At 45.1% G+C, this 16,262-nt stretch overlaps 1 protein-coding gene and 1 long non-coding RNA gene across 2 annotated transcripts in view; one reads left to right on the top strand and one right to left on the bottom strand.

Annotated features, from left to right (window-relative positions):
• The window catches only part of CIBAR1 (CBY1 interacting BAR domain containing 1), a 28,123-nt gene extending 18,843 nt beyond the window's left edge, over positions 1-9,280 (bottom strand). The window contains exons 1-6 of the mRNA XM_049103966.1: positions 9,124-9,280; positions 8,419-8,653; positions 6,021-6,089; positions 5,018-5,119; positions 2,895-2,900; positions 859-963 (exon numbers count right to left, since the gene is read on the bottom strand). Coding sequence (XP_048959923.1) covers positions 859-963; positions 2,895-2,900; positions 5,018-5,119; positions 6,021-6,089; positions 8,419-8,653; positions 9,124-9,149 — 543 coding nt within the window. The 5' untranslated portion in view covers positions 9,150-9,280. The remainder of the gene's footprint in view (positions 1-858; positions 964-2,894; positions 2,901-5,017; positions 5,120-6,020; positions 6,090-8,418; positions 8,654-9,123) is intronic.
• Positions 9,281-11,011: 1,731 nt separating this feature from the next.
• LOC112650798 (uncharacterized) lies at positions 11,012-14,100 on the top strand. Its single transcript, XR_003130451.3, has 2 exons — positions 11,012-12,262; positions 13,829-14,100. It is a non-coding gene; the product is annotated as an uncharacterized LOC112650798 (long non-coding RNA).
• Positions 14,101-16,262: the final 2,162 nt, after the last annotated feature.

Raw genomic sequence — 16,262 nt, 5'->3', positions numbered from 1 at the left:
CGTGGGATTCGATCCCGGGACTCCAGGATCGCGCCCTGGGCCAAAGGCAGGCGCCAAACCACTGCGCCACCCAGGGATAATAAGGCAATTCTTGTGAGATCCTATCATGGTGGGTGCAAGTTTATGTGGTTGGCTACTCTTGCCTATTCATTTATAATATGGAGTTACTAGAGAGCATTTAATGAGAATACATCATAATGGAAAACACAGATTTTTTTTTTAGATTTTTTTAAACATAGAATTGGTTTATAGTTCAGATTATTGGCTATGATACTTTAGGTAAATTATATATCTGCTTAAATTTCATATAATATATGGATAGCACCACCTCTTATGAGGTTGCTGTAAAGATTAAAAGATAATACATATATAGTGCCTGTAACAGCCTGGGTGCACAAAAACATAGTAAATGTTAGTTTCCTTTGATTAAATAGTACTTGTGATAATAAGCTGAATATCTGGGGAAAGAGGAAAATAACACTTGATGCTTTTTATTTATAGTATCTTTTTCTTATAGACCGTGGGCTAAAAAAATCAGGAATTATTTCATACATTTATTTATTTTTTAAAAGATTGTATTTATTTATTTATTTGAGAGGGGAAGAGAGAGAGAGAGAGAGAGAGAGAGAGAGGGAGGGAGGGAGAGAGGTAGCAACAGCGAGCAGGAGTGGGGAGGAGAGAGAGAAGCAGGCTGCCCGCTGAGCAGGGAGCCCAATGCAGGGTCAATCCCACAACCTAAGCCAAAGGCAGCTGCTTAATCAACTGAACTACCCAGGCACCCCAAGTTTTCATACATTTAAATAAAACAAAAAATAAGATTAGGGAACATGTATCAAAATTTAACAATTACTTTATTACCTTTATATCCTTTATTTTCTGCTTTTCAAAATTGTCAATAGTCTCCTCCAGATGACGAGTTGTCCGGGTAGCATCCATCGTAGCTCTCTGCAATTCAGTTTCTGCCTGCAAAAGTATTCCCCAACCAAAGATATAAAAAGTTCAAGTTAGAATCCATTCAACTGAGCCTATTTGCAAATGTTACCATTGCACTACTGGCTTTTTGGCCACTGTAAACTGTTCAGTAATACATTTTATCACATTAAATAAGATGATCTATATAATAAGCATGTGCAGAAATAGAGCTTTAAATCTATTAAGTGATACGATTCCTGACCTCAAACCAAAGAAAACCCTCTCTTTCTACAAAACAATTTTTTTCCCTATATCGTCCTTGGATTGTTTTCTGTAAAACAATTTTCTATATTTTCTACTGCTTTCACCTATTTCACTGTCTGTTCCACTTATCGTTCTATTCTTTTTCTTCTCATTCTTTCCCCTTTAACACCTTCTCTTCAAAAAAAGATCTGTGACTGAAGTGTTTTCAGTTTTCTATTTCTTCAAATGCATTAAATGTTTTTTTTTTTTTAAGATTTTATTTATTTATTTATGATAGACAGAGAAAGAGAGAGAGAGGCAGAGACACAGGCAGAGGGAGAAGCAGGCTCCATGCCAGGAGCCCAACACGGGACTTGATCCCGAGACCCCAGGATCGTGCCCTGGGCCAAAGGCAGGCACCAAACCGCTGAGCCACCCAGGGATCCCCGCATTAAATGTTTCTAATCTTGTAATATCCTAATCAGATATAGTAGAATATACACTACAAATATTTATTTCAGTATGATATAATATATATTTGTATATTCTTCTTAGAGGCTAATAATATTAAATAATATTACACTGTCACCATTTAGTTAAGGCTTAGTACAAAAAAATATATATACAGGTAATAAATTAGATGACAAATCTAGTGCTTAGCTTCATATATTGTAATGACAAGTACTTGTACTACCTGGATCTGTGTTGTATGATCAATATGGTGGACAGTAGCCACATGTGTCTATTTGTATTAAGATTAAATGAAAATTTAAAAACTGTATCGTCATTTACTCTAGTTGCATTTCAAGAGCTCAACAGCCATATATTGGTAGTGGTTACTGTAAAGTGCAAAACACTTCCAATCTACTTATGTATTCCTCTAAAAAAAATCTCTAACTTTAGAATAGTAGTTGCCCACAAATATTTAATAAATATTTAAAATATTTATTATAAATTATGTTTAAAATATTTAAAATATTTTATTAAACAAGTTTAAAAAGCATAGCCTAATTTTGATTAAGTTCTAATAGTTTTGTTTCCTATCCTAGTAGTATATTTGCTCAAAAGTATCACATATCATCATTTAATAATTAATCCATGGGAAAAATGTACATTTCTCATCAAAGCCTAGTGACACATACTAATCTGATATTTAGCCTTTGCTTCCTTTTTTCAAGAAAATGTATAAATTGAAATAAGTAAAAGAGTTTACTATAAGGATCCATTTCTTGACACACCACTTTATTACCCACCTGTGACTGAAATTTTTCATAAAGGAAAAAATACATTTCAAAGAGAATATTTTTTTAAAATAAATTAAAATCATATACTCATGAAATTATATGATCTTGCAATTAGATTATACATTAATTATAACTTTATAGTGATTATGTATTCTTACATTTAGGTTAATTCAAATACATGATTTTAAGATACTGAGTATAAAAAAATATTTGTGTGTGTGTGTGTACATTTGCCATATAGGGTCTAAAATTTTTAAAAACCATATAAACTTTTAACTTTTAATCATACCCAGTGATCAAAAGTAACTTTCTATATTACTGGGCTTGAGATTTTTAAAAATATAACTATCACAGAAATTCAAAAATAAAATAGAGCTCCTTTATAGATTTGTATGAAAACATGTCTAACAGCTATTTGATGGCGTGTTAACTTTCCACTACTGAGAATACCCAAGTAGACTAATACTATTACACTTGACTCATACGATTCTTTACTTGTGACTACTTCCTTTTGACTTATTATGTCTTTGCCCTCCCCATTTTATTGGTAGTTTCAATTTTTTTTTTTTTTAATTTAGATAAGTAGATAGAATTGCCTAAACCACGGGAGGGGGAAGCAAAAGCTACAGCTGGGACATCTTAATCTTCCACTGCCCTCCAGCAACTACTATTCATTTCTGAAAGTCTCAAATCCTTTTACTGAGGCATAGCAACTCACCCAAAGTTACACAGCTATTTTTAGCAAAGAGGATATAGGTTTCTATTCTTTTTTTTTTTTTTTTCCCTGAAAATTCTTCAAAATTCTATAGTGGATCCATTCGAGTAGGAAATGCTTTTGATTAAAATACTATGATATGACTTTATGAGGGGAGGTATCAGTATATTTAATGAGTCCTGAATGCAAAATGCCTTGTAATACAGTGAGCCAGACTGGTGTTTTTCAAACCGTGTTACAGGAAGCTTTTTCAGGGGCCCCCCAGAGCCTTCCAGGATGAGCACAGAGCCCTGAGATTCTTTTTTACCCCATCCTCTTGTATCAGGGCTACTCCAAGTTATGTTACTTACTGGACTTTAACATCCTTCTTTTGAATTGTCAGATGAATTTTAAGTGTCCATCCTGGTAAATGTTCTGTAATGCTATGAGTGAATATTCTTATATTTATATTAAATACATTTATATCCTTTATCTTCTAGTCTTAAGTTGTCAAAACCCACTCACTTTCCCATTGAGCACAGCAGTTCACCTATAGCAATGATCTATCCTGTTGCTGCATTTTATTTCCCCCCATGTGAACCCAAAGACCGATTTCATCTACAGTTTAAGACTACCTCTTCCATAGCAGTGTTCACAACAGACCATCTCAGTCAGAAACATCTTTACCTTAGGAATATTCATCTCTGTGTTGAGTCTCCATACTAATACCCCTGATTCAATCCTACCAACTGCTCAGGATTCCAGACATGACATTTTTTTCTGCCTTTAAGTATTTTCCTCCAAATAAAACAATAAAATTTTGACCTCTGGTTTACTTCTTAAAAACTGGTGACAACCCTAGTTGTCAGTCATAAATTTTCCAGCATTCTCTGGTTTACCTGACTTGCTTAAAAGCCAGGTTCTGTAATCTAGTTGTAGATGTTAAGCCTCAGTGAGATGTTCCTGTCCCAGCCTCCAGTGGGCACTCCCAAGCCCTATGGCTGCCCATTTTTCTTTATTGCGTGCTTGGGCATATGTACCTTTGGTCCAAAGGAAGGAGGACCAGGCATTTGGTGCAACCCCAAATCACTGCTCGAGGGATTCCCCTCAGGGATGGAGGTGTTCTGGAACCTCAAATGCCCCCATTGAGCCATTCCTCATGTGGTTTCTGGCTGAGCTGGGCAGTTAAAACCTTCAGGAAGTAGGAAGGAGACATAAGAAGGAATGGGAAAGAGAGGCAGTGGGATAGATTAGTACTTTCTCTACAGCTGCACCTATCCCAGTTGCTGGGAATTAGCCAGGCACTATTTTCTATTCTTTTCTTTAATCATCAACAAGGCACATTCTAGTTTAAGAGTCAACCTTAACAGAAGAGCCTTGTTACAGGAGACAGCCCTATCTAGATTCTTTTGTGTCCAGCTACAGACCTCAGTGTTACTCTAGAAGACTCTGAAGGTCTTTGGCTGCTAGTCACAATTGTGGTTTCACATTATTGTTTTGAAAGGTGAAGGGAATTATACTGGGGAAAAATGACTTTTCCTTCCTTTGTTCAAAAGCAGGGCAGACAGGGCATTGATATATTAGGATTCATGACAGATGTTTAAATTGATTTTATAATTAATATTCAGTCATCATGTGGAAAAACAACTCAGAATTTTGAACTTTCTATAAAAACATCAACATTTTTAAGTGTTTTATTTTTTGAATATCTATTATGGAAAACAATAGGGGAATGAATTAGTGGTACAGTTTGTTTAAAATCAGTTTATCTCTGTAATGATAATTTGTAAATGTGTTTCTTTTCAACCTTTATATTCAAATTTTCAGCACATTTAAAAGTAAAATGCATATTTTCCATATATATTTACTTTTGTACAGCATACCTTACAAAACATTTTTTTAAAGATCAAAAGTCAAAGGATACAATAACATGTCGATCAGATGGGTTTCGCTGACGTGTTCGTTCTAACTGATTTAACTGCTTAGCTTCTCGATTCCTTGCTGTTAATGTTGCTTTGAGGTCATCCTGAAAATAAGCATTGTTGATTAACAAAAATCTCTGATTTAAGAAATAAAATACATACACTCTGTTTTAAGAATGAGAGAACACTCCTGTTTGGTCCAGGCATCATTACCAGAGGAATTATTACTATTGCAGGATCAGTGTGTGTCTTGTGTGAGAGTGTGCATGTGTGTGTGTTTAATACCTTCTCAAATGATGATACAGATAATTTCAATGTAAACCTATAACCAAATATATATATGTATAATTTTGATTGTGGTGGTGGTTATATGTGTATACACATTTGTCAAAATTCAATGAACACTTAAAACAGGAGAATTTTATGCCTGTAAATTATACCTCAAAGTTGGTAAAATTCAATGAACACTTAAAACAGGAGAATTTTATTGCCTGTAAATTATACCTCAAAGTTGGTTGAAAAAACAGAACTAGGGGTTGTAACATACAGTATGGTGGCTATTGTTACTAACACTACTGCATATTTGAAAGTTGCTAAAAGTTTATCTTAAAAGTCTTAAAAGAAAAAAAATTTCTAACTATGTATGGTGTTGGATGTTAAATAGACTTGTGATCATTTCACAATATTTATAGATATTCAATCATTATGTTGTACACTTGAAACTAGTCAGTTACACCTCAGTAAAAAAAAAAAAAACAACTTTGTCACACTTTTAATCTACATGTTACTGCCTACTTTAAAATGAAAATATAAACATTCATTTAGTAAAATAAGTTCCGTCCATATATTCTTCATGACTACAAATATTAAATATCTTAAAGTTTCTATAATAAAATACTGCTTCATGTTATTACTTAGTGTAACACTACATTGTACTTTTTATTAAGAGGACAATTACTCTTTGCCACCAGAGTTAATAATAGTAGGAAAAATGAATTTACTTACTCGTTTCATTTTTACAATGGTTCCATAAGCTTTCAAAGGTTCAACTACTTTGGCTTCAAGTCTTTCAACCTATTAAAAATTATTATAAAATATAACTGAAAAGAAACATAGATATATCAAAACTTAAATTCTGAAATAAAACCTGGGCTATTTAACCCAAACATAATTAATACACAGAGTAATGTTTTAAAATGTTTAAAATGTTAGAATTTATCTTTGTAAGTAAAAGAATAATCACTAGAAATTGATAAAACTCAGAATCTTAAACAAAATAAAACCTGCTAAGTCGTAGAGTAACAAAGCAGAAAAGTACCTAGTGTGCAATATGACAAGAAAACCTCTCGGGTTTCTAAGAAGCTTATCTCTGCCACAAGATCATCTCTTTATTATTTTTCTTTTATAGTAGATTTTGGGTAAGTTTTAAGCCATCTCAAATTTTACAGCTACCACTTTCAGTGTGTTTGGCCCAGTGTTGGATATTTTACATTATATTATCTCCAAAATGTAATAGTCCAACTTTCCAGATAAGAAAATTGAAGTTGAAAGATGCAGCATGTTGGAAAAATTTAGTGACAATCCTTAAAAGCAAAAGAAGCTTAAAGACCATAGTATTAGGTGCAATTCTTTTCTGGGAAGCCATTTGTAAATTACCAAAGTTTGGAGAACAAGATAAATGGTCTCAGTGTTGCTGAGCTGTGAAACTGCATGGTTGATCTTTTATTTAGAATTAAACTGCTTTTCTTAAACATTATCATTTTTATCATATTTTGAGTAATTACACCTTCAATTAATAGTGCTAGTGGAAGACACTGAAGAAACGGGGTTTTTAAAGGCAGATACAGCATAAGAAAAATAACTCATGGATGTTCAAATTTTCCTTATCAGGACAGGTAATACAAGATGACATTATCTAATTGTTTAAAATGAACATTATTATTTTAGCAGCAGGAAGAAGGCTTTTTTTGATGATACATGTTTAATAGTATGTTTCATTTCATATTGGTTTTTATATAAACAAATATAGATAAATGTTTCACTTTAAAAGATTTTAGGAAAATGAAAAAATCAAGTTCTCATTGAGCATTTAAATATTAGGAATCCTAAAATCAAAACCACGAATAATCAGAATAGTTCAGTCTGTACCATTTCAGATAATCCATACGCTGACCATTCAGTGCAAGGATTATCCAAGTCTTTTTTTCCTGTTCTCCTTTTTGTTGCCTACCTTTTGTTCATTGTTCATTAGCACCTCCACCATTTGGTAAGCAAGGGAAATAAAAAAGGAGAACAAATGTAAATCAAATTCACTTTGCTATTTAATAGCATAAAGGTTTTCTAGAAGGGGGCATTGAAGTTACTGTCTTATGGGTTTTTAAGGTTATATCAGTGAGTATAAATTATTTTTGAAGTCCCCAGTTACGTGTAACTGAGAGTTGCTTGTTTGTTGTAAACTATCACATGACAAGAACTCAACTTTTCCCAAAAGTACCCCCAAAATGTAATTACTACTCAAATTTCTGTATGAATAGCAAGTAGAGGTTCAAAGATCATTATCTTCACTTTGTTTTGTGAGGTTTTTCTTTCTATTTTTTTTTTAAATGACTGAAATTTCTATACGAGGCTTTTTAAAAGTACCAAAAGCAACCAAAAGCACTGATGAGAGGAGTATAAGAGAAGCAGTGCTGCTGCTTCTAACTGGGCAACTTCTAACACTTAACCTGTACCTTGAAACCTAAAATATCTATTAGTGAAAGTGCTTATGAGATACTAGAAGTGAAAATGAGCTTTTAGAAAGAAAACAGTTACAACACCACCTTCTTCCCTCCCTTCCAAAGCAAACAACAACAACAACAAACCCCAAAACCACTCCAGGAAGCCTCATTACCAGTATCTATGATATAAATCAGGAAATCAATGCTGCTTTTCTTTTTGTCAATGAAATATTGGTCACTTCCCCGAGCATTGAAGCAGCAGAGATCTCTTGTCCGTTTACTACTTAATCACTGACATTACCACTCTCCCCATGTTCCATCTGCAGACATACTTTGAAATATACTTACGTGCATACAAGACACCAGTCACGCTCCTTTTCTTCCCCACGGGCACTACGTTTACTACCCCCTGTAAATAGCCACCCCTTGGCCAAAAGCTGGCAAATGAAGTGGGGAAATTTCAGGACTTCAGGACACCCTAACAGTTTAGTTTGAAAACGGTAAAATCAACAAATCACAGGAAGCTTCCCTTTAATAGACTCACACAATGTTACATGGAAATGTAGGCTTATCATCAAGTGTGTGTTCGCCACTGCAGTTAGGTGGATTGCAAGTGACAGTCTTCACGGGTCCTTCATCCACCAGTTCAGGGCTCATTCCTAACAATGACGCTGTGACCTCCATACCTCTGCCTGTCGGTAATCCTGAAGTCTGGCAAACTCATCAGCAAAGTTTTTCAGGCCCTGCTTTAAATTTGGGGTCTCTGTGGAGGCGTACACGTTGATCTCATTCACCAGGAGGTCCGCTTTGTCTCGCAGCCTGGCCGTTTTCCGCACATAAGCAGCAAAGATTTGGCACAGCTCCCCGAAGTGCTTCTCCACATTTGTGACAGCATCTTGCAGTTGTCTGGTTTGAGTGTCCCTGGGGAAAAAGGGGGACACAAAGCGCGGGTCATTCTCATTAGAGAGGAGGTGGCTTCACCTCCACGGTCCCGTGGGCATGCCGCAGCTTCGGGGCGCGAACCATCTGCGGGGCCCACGGTGGCCCTCCGGGTGGCCTCTCGGGGCCTGGCCTCGGTGCCCCACAGCCTAGGCGCACGGGCGGCGGGGGGCGCTGCTGGGGCTGCTCCGCGCGGTGCCCGCGGCCCCGGGAGGGCCCGTCCCAGCCCCGGCCTCCGCGCCTCCGGGCCTCCGGGCCTCCGCGCCTCCCGGCCTCCGCGCCTCCCGGCCTCCGCGCTCGCTGCCGCCGGGGTAGGTAGGCCCCAGGGCGCGGCGGGGGCGGCGCGGAGGCCCCACCGAGGCCCCCCGGAGGCCCCCGCAGACGGGCCGCCCTGCCCCCGCCCGAGCCCCCGCGTGTGGGCCCCCGGCCAGCCGAGGCCCCGGGGCCGTTACCGGTTTTCCAAGCCGCGCCTCAACATCTCGCCTTGCGCCCGCGGGGACCCTGGCCTGGGCCCAACGACCCGGGCTCCGCGGCGCCCGAGCGAGCGCCGCGCCGCGAGCCGCCGCCTCCTGCAGCCCAGAGCCCGCCCCGCGCGCCGCCGCGCCGGCCCCGGCGTTTCCACGGCAACGCGGCGCGTCCCCGCGCTCAGGGCCCGCGGCGGCGGCGGCAGGGGCGAGGACGGGCGAGGAGGGGGGCGGAGGGGGGCGGGGGGAGGAGGAGAGGAGAGGAGGGCGGAGAGGAGAGGAGAGGGGCGGAGGGGAGAGGAGAGGACAGGAGAGGGGCGGAGAGGAGAGGAGGGAGGAGAGGGGAGGAGAGGAGAGGAGAGGAGAGGAGAGGAGAGGAGAGGAGAGGAGAGGAGAGGAGAGGAGGGAGGAGAGGAGAGGAGAGGGGCGGAGAGGAGGGGAGGGGACGGGAGGGGAGGAGAGGAGAGGAGAGGAGAGGAGGGGAGGGGAGGAGAGGAGAGCAGAGGAGAGGAGAGGGGCGGAGAGGAGGGGAGGGGACGGGAGGGGAGGGGAGGAGAGGAGAGGAGAGGAGAGGAGAGGAGAGGAGAGGAGAGGAGAGGGGCGGAGAGGAGGGGAGGGGACGGGAGGGGAGGGGAGGAGAGGAGAGGAGAGGAGAGGAGAGGAGAGGAGAGGAGAGGAGAGGAGAGGAGGCGCGCGGGGGGCGGGGGCGGGGGCCAGGGCCACGCTGAGCCCCGAGCCGCAGTGGCCGCTCGCCTGGCGCCCTCTGTCCCCGGACGCCGCCCCCCCCTCCCCGCCCCCCCCCCACCCACTCCCCACCCCCCTCCAGCGGGGACCCTGCCTAGAGGCCGGGGCGGACCCCGCGAGGAACCTGGAACCCGGGCCCTGGGGCTGCCTTCCCTCCGCTCAGGGCGCCCCGGCTCCTGCTGAACTCGGCTTCTTCCTGCGGGGGCTTGTTGAGTCCCGTTTTCTGGACGAGATTGGGTGCGACACCGGGCTCCTACAAGGACAGGAAGGACGGAGCCCATCCCGAGGGCCCCGAGAGTTCGTGAGGTGACGGCCACCAGGCTGCTGCGCAGCGAGCCCGAGGCAGGAGCTCGCAGGTTGGCCTTGAGCCTCCCGGGCCTGGCCGCCAGCCCTGCGCTCAGGCTCTGCCTCCCTGACGGCGGCGCCGGGGCTGCCCCTCCGTGGTGTCTCGTCTGGACTGTGCGCTGTCGCCCCTCGTCTACCCTGAGCTCCTGGGGAGAGGCCGCCTACTTTGGGCCTTGGATTCCCGAGGCTTTACCATGACCGACGTTCGTCTTGGACCCTCCACCGCCTGCCCTGGACGCGGCGGCCGTCCCGTTCCTGCGGCCTCCCCTCTGCTCCTGCACTGGGCCCCGTTGGCCCTCCTGTTCCTGCGGCCTCCCCTGCCCTCTGCACCTGCGCTGGACCCGGCGGCCCTCCGGTTCCTGCGGCCTCCCGTCGGCTCCTCTGCTGAACCCCGTTGGCCCTCCCGTTCCTGCGGCCTCCCCTGCGCTCCTGCGCTGGGCCCCGCGGCCCTCCCGTTCCTGCGGCCTCCCCTGCCCTCTGCTCCTGCGCTGGGCCCCGCGGCCCTTCCGTGGCTGCGGCCTCCCCTCTGCTCCTGCACTGGGCCCCGGCGGCCCTCCCGTTCCTGTGGCCTCCCCTGCCCTCCGCTCCTGCGCTGGGCCCCGCGGCCCTTCCGTGGCTGCGGCCTCCCCTCTGCTCCTGCACTGGGCCCCGGCGGCCCTCCCGTTCCTGCGGCCTCCCCTGCCCTCTGCTCCTGCACTGGGCCCCGCGGCCCTCCCGTGGCTGCGGCCTCCCCTCTGCTCCTGCACTGGGCCCCGGCGGCCCTCCCGTTCCTGCGGCCTCCCCTGCCCTCCGCTCCTGCGCTGGGCCCCGCGGCCATCCCGTTCCTGCGGCCTCCCCTGCCCTCCGCTCCTGTGCTGGGCCCCGGCGGCCCTCCCGTTCCTGCGGCCTCCCCTCTGCTCCTGCGCTGGGCCCCGCGGCCCTCCCGTTCCTGCGGCCTCCCCTCTGCTCCTGCACTGGGCCCCGCAGCCCTCCCGTTCCTGCGGCCTCCCCTGCCCTCCGCTCCTGCGCTGGGCCCCCGCGGCCCTCCCGTTCCTGCGGCCTCCCCTCTGCTCCTGCACTGGGCCCCACGGCCCTCACGTTCCTGCGGCCTCCCCTGCCCTCCGCTCCTGCGCTGGGCCCTGGCGGCCCCTCCCTTTCCTGCGGTCTCCCCTGCCCTCTGCTCCTGCGCGGGGCCCCGGCGGCCCTCCCGTGGCTGCGGCTTCCCCTCCGCTCCCCGTTGCACTGGTTCCCCAGGCGCCCCTTGGGTTCCAGGTGCTGGGCTGAGCTCCGAACACCGACGGTAAAGCAAAATCAGAACAGTCTCTACGGTCGCAGAGCTCAGTCTCCTCGGACGGATGGACACCAATCAGACCAACGCACATGAGGTCACCGCGACCTGCGTGCCACTGTAGGTGACAACCTGCGGCCTAACGCGGTGGCCTGAACCGGCCCTTCGGCTGACTCGGCACCACGAGGGGGCTCTGCTCTGCTCCGAAGGGCTCTCCTACAGCCTCCCGGCCATCTGGGGGTCAGCCGGTGGCTGGGTGGTAGAATGGCCTCGCTGGCAAGTGTCGGGGTGGGAAGGCTGTCAACATGCCAGTGAGCTCTTGCACACTACCACACGGGCAGTAAGCAAAGTGCATGGTGCCAGGGTCGCCCCTTCTTGATACAGAAGTCTGCTTTGAACTACTTGGGGGAAAGTATTTCATTGAGAAAGTGACATTTGAGCTGAGGCCTCAGGACTGGGGAGGGGTTGACTGGGTGTGGGAGGAGGGACGGTAGAGGCAGATTCCCTCCCTCCCACCCCTGCCCGTTCAGTTTCCCCTAACCTCCACATCTCCTGCCTCCATTCCCTCCATCTCTCCTGCATCCCTAATCCCAGCCACTGCCGTCCTTCACCTTCACGGCAGCCCCCCTTATTGGCGTCTCCGCACCCACAGTTGAACATTGCCATGCAGAACATGGAGAGCAGATCCTGCCAGCCTTTCAAAGCCTCTGCCCCATCATCTGAATGTTTATGTCTCCCCCAAATTCAGATGCTGAATGCCTAAGCCCAAAGGTGATGGTATTAGGAAGTGGGGCCCTGGGGTGGGGGCCGCAGGGGGCACTTGGTTAGTGCTCTTTGTAAAGGCGGCTCCAGAGAGCTCTGGGGCTCCTCCTGCCTTGTTACACTGGGAGGAGGAGCAAGAGGCCCTCACGGGCCCACGGCTAGTGCCTCCAGAACTGTGAGAAGCAAATGTCTGCTTTTTATAAGCTACCCAGTTTATGGGGTTTTGTTTTTGTTTTTTGTTATTGGTTTTGGTTTCTTTGCTTGCTTGCAATAGCAGCTTACATGGCTAAGACAGACACCCACTATGCGTAAAATCAAATTTTAAATCTTGACCCTGGCCATGAGGCTTGCTTACCCATCCGCTCTCACTGCCCCACTATGTTAGAGCTACGGTAGCTTTCTGTTCCTAGCATGCAGCAAGCTCATTGTAGAATCAGTTTTGTGTTTGCTATTTTCTCTGCTTAGAGCACTTTCCACTTAGATCTCCACATGGCTGCCCCCTTCTGGTCCCGTAGAGTTCCCTAGGCACAGAGTCAGGTGCTCTCTGACCACCAAATTATTACCATATCACCCCGTATTGTTTCCTCCGAAGGACGTGCCACTCTCGACGTTGACCTATTTGTGTATAGGCCGTTTCTGGCTCCCATGACTAGAATACACACAACTTGTGTTCTGCACACAACTAGGCACTTTGCTATCTTGTTCACGTCGTATTCTCTGCACCACCAAAGTCCTTGATTTGTAGTGGGAACTCAGTAATTAGTTGAACTTACCAAAGGAAAAATGGATGAGTGAAAACCCCATGAGAGCGAAAGCAAGGGGTGTTTGAGGAAATAGGAGAAAATCCATGAAGCTGGAGTGGAGGCGGCGGGCATCATGAAGGTGACGTAGTTGGAGTGGCGGGAAGGGGTCAGGTCATAGAAGGCATTTCAGCCCTGCTAAGTAAGGATGTGGTCCTTGCATCAGAGGCTTCAGAGAAACAGAGCCGATAGTGTATACGTATACATACCAGATAGGGGGTGCGTACACGTTCTTACCATCTATCCATCCATCCGTGCACTTTATTATAAAGAATTGGCTCATGTGACAATGGGGGCTAAGTCCCAAGATGGGAGGTCAGCAAGCTGGAGACCCAGGAGAGCTGATGGGATGAATTCCAGTCTCAAAACTGGCAGACTCAAGACCTGGTACGTCTGGCTGAGTCTGAAGGCTGGAGAAAACAAAAAAAAAAAGCAATATACTAGTTTAAGCAGTCAGGTGGAAAGCGTTCCTTCTCCCTCAGATTTTTTTGTTCTGGTCAGGTCTTAATTGATTGGATGAGGCTTACCTACATTAGGGAGGACAATCTGCTTTACGCAGTCTACTGGTTCAAGGGGTCATCTCATTCTGAAACATCCTCACAGACACACCCAGCGTAATGTTTGGCCAAAAGTCTGGGCCTCCTGTGGCCACAGTCAAGTTGACACATATTAAGGATCACAGTCTTTATCTTAGTATTGATGTGAAGGTATTTATATGTTACAGCAGCAACTACCTTATTCATCATGTAACTTTTAAATCTTTTCTTTTTTTAAGATTTTATTTATTCATGAGAGATGCAGAGAGAGGCAGAGACACAGGCAGAGGGAGAAGCAGGCTCCCTACGAGGAGCCCAATGTGGGACTCGATCCCGGGACCCCAGGGTCACACCCTGAGCCAAAGTCAGACGCTCAACCGCTGAGCCACTCAAGTGCCTCAGACTTTTAAATCTTTAAGCAAAGGCCTCATGTAAAAATTTTGAACGAATATGTATTGTACTCTTCCAGCCTCCACTGAACATACGGAATGAATATGTTCTAGGAACCATTCTCCTGAGCTCTGGGCTCTTCTTCGGTCTTACTCTTGTCAACAGATATTTCAAAACATGTATCAACATAATTGTTCTTAAACCTTGTCAACACTTGGAGGAACTTTTATATAAAAGGCTATACTTTCTCCTGGTACCTATGATCTCATACAAGAGGAGCCGGGGGCCTGAGAAGGCCAAGTGCTTTGGCCCTTAACACATGACGAAATAGTAGAGGAGTTGGGATTACCTCTGTCTGCTCCTTCCAGTGCTCTTTCCACTATCTTTAGATAGATACATCTCTCTCTGTCTCTCACACACACAACACAAGTTACGATTTTTTTGCAAAGTTCTTAAACAAATGTAAAAATTAAATAAATTACTTTAAGTATGTCATTCCATATTTGGAATAAGGAGCATATGTGCCCATGGTCAGTCCATCATGGGTGTAGCATTCCAAAATCTTTGGGAATTATCGTTCCAGTGTAACCTGACTTTTCAGTGGCTTTTCTTAAACTACTACATATTTGTATATTTATGGTGAAACCGGCACAATTTTATTTTTCGTTAACATTGAATGAATTCCAACTTACTTAGGTTGGTTTAAGAAAAGTCCAGTGGAGGCAAAGAGTTACATTAACCTCATTCACTCGTTTATTCAGCCCTATTTACTGAGAACTTGTCCTGTACCAGGTGCTAGATTTACCTGGTAAATCTACCAGGTAGGATTTTTTTTTTTTAAGATTTTATTTATTTGAGAGGACAGAGAGAGAGAGAGAGAGAGAGAACATTCACGAGTAGGGGGAGGGAGAAGCAGACTCCTTGCTGAGCAGGGAGCCCGATGCAAGGCTAGATCCCAGGTCCCTGGGATCATGATCTGAGCTGAAGGCAGATGCTCAACTGAGCCCCCCAGGTACCCCTGGAGTTACCATTTTTTAACCCAAATGCCCTGCATGAGGTGGAAGGAGACAGAAAACTGTTATACACATAACTGGATCAGTTTTTTATTTTTTTTTCCAATCATATTTCTTTGGAACTTTCGAGGTGATGGATGATATAGTTTAGATTGCTTGATATGTTTATTTAATTTATTTAAGTTATGTTATTCTTTTCTTAATCTTAGCTTTCCCCTCCCCTCCACCTTTGTCCCATTTCAGAAATAAAGATGTTAAGTGAACAACCGTGATCTATTGTATTTGCCGTTGTTAATGCCTAAGCAATATAACTTCAGATGTAGCTGTTTCATGTTAGATAGCTTTAGCAAATTATTTTAATGCTGATTTTTTTAAAAAACAAACTTCTTTCTAGCAAATGATTTTGTTTATTATTTGTTTGATTTTATTTTATTTTTTTTACTCCTGGGCGATTCAGTATTTGAGGGGATATAAGGACTCCCTCTAGTGGTAAATGTAGTAGTTAAAATCATTTGATCAAGCCCTAAAAGCCAAGGGGATAGGATGAAACGGTCCCAGACTCCTAACTCTTTATGATCAGTTTTTGAGTAGAACTCTCCTATAACTGGCCTTCCCAGTATCTTGAGGAGTGAATATCATTAAGTGATGAAGCACATGGGCTTTGGTAGGCTCTGAGGCCTCACACCTAGATTTAAAGGCTGGCTTGATCACTCTCTTGGGGACTGGCATGCATCAGAGTCACCTAGAGGGCACGTTAAGACACAGCTTTCTAGGCCCCCTGCCTGAATTTCTATTTTAGGAAGTCTAGGGTGAGATCCAAGAATGTACACTTATAACAAATTCTCAGGAGTGATGCTGCTGATCCAGGGACTGTAGACAGGGCCCAAGGGTCCTAGAACACCTGGTTCCAGGGGTCACCACTCCCAGCTGACAAAATCCAGAGGCACAGAAATGAGATGTGGTGAAATAAGAAATGATTTATCACTGAGGCCGACACCGGGAAGACAGCAGACTAATATCCCAAAGACTGTCTCCAAAGTGCTGAAAAGACTGCTAGGTTTATGTAGGGAAATGTGGGACAGAGGTCGGTGGGTACGTGCAGGTGGGCAGTGCAGGTCAGGTCAGTCGTTGTCTTGGGGTTGACCGTGGGGGTCTTGCTGGCACCAGGGCAGGCCTTATTGCTTGAGGGGGTAGTTTTGGTTCCCGTCACGGGGTGCTTTGCCCACCGGGTCTTTTGCCTGAGTTAAAACTTAAGTTGGGAAGAACTGAA

The sequence above is a fragment of the Canis lupus genome, chromosome 29 (genome assembly GCF_003254725.2).
Source record: "Canis lupus dingo isolate Sandy chromosome 29, ASM325472v2, whole genome shotgun sequence".
In the NCBI taxonomy this organism is placed as follows: Eukaryota; Metazoa; Chordata; class Mammalia; order Carnivora; family Canidae; genus Canis; species Canis lupus.
This window is presented reverse-complemented; position numbering and strand designations above follow the sequence as displayed.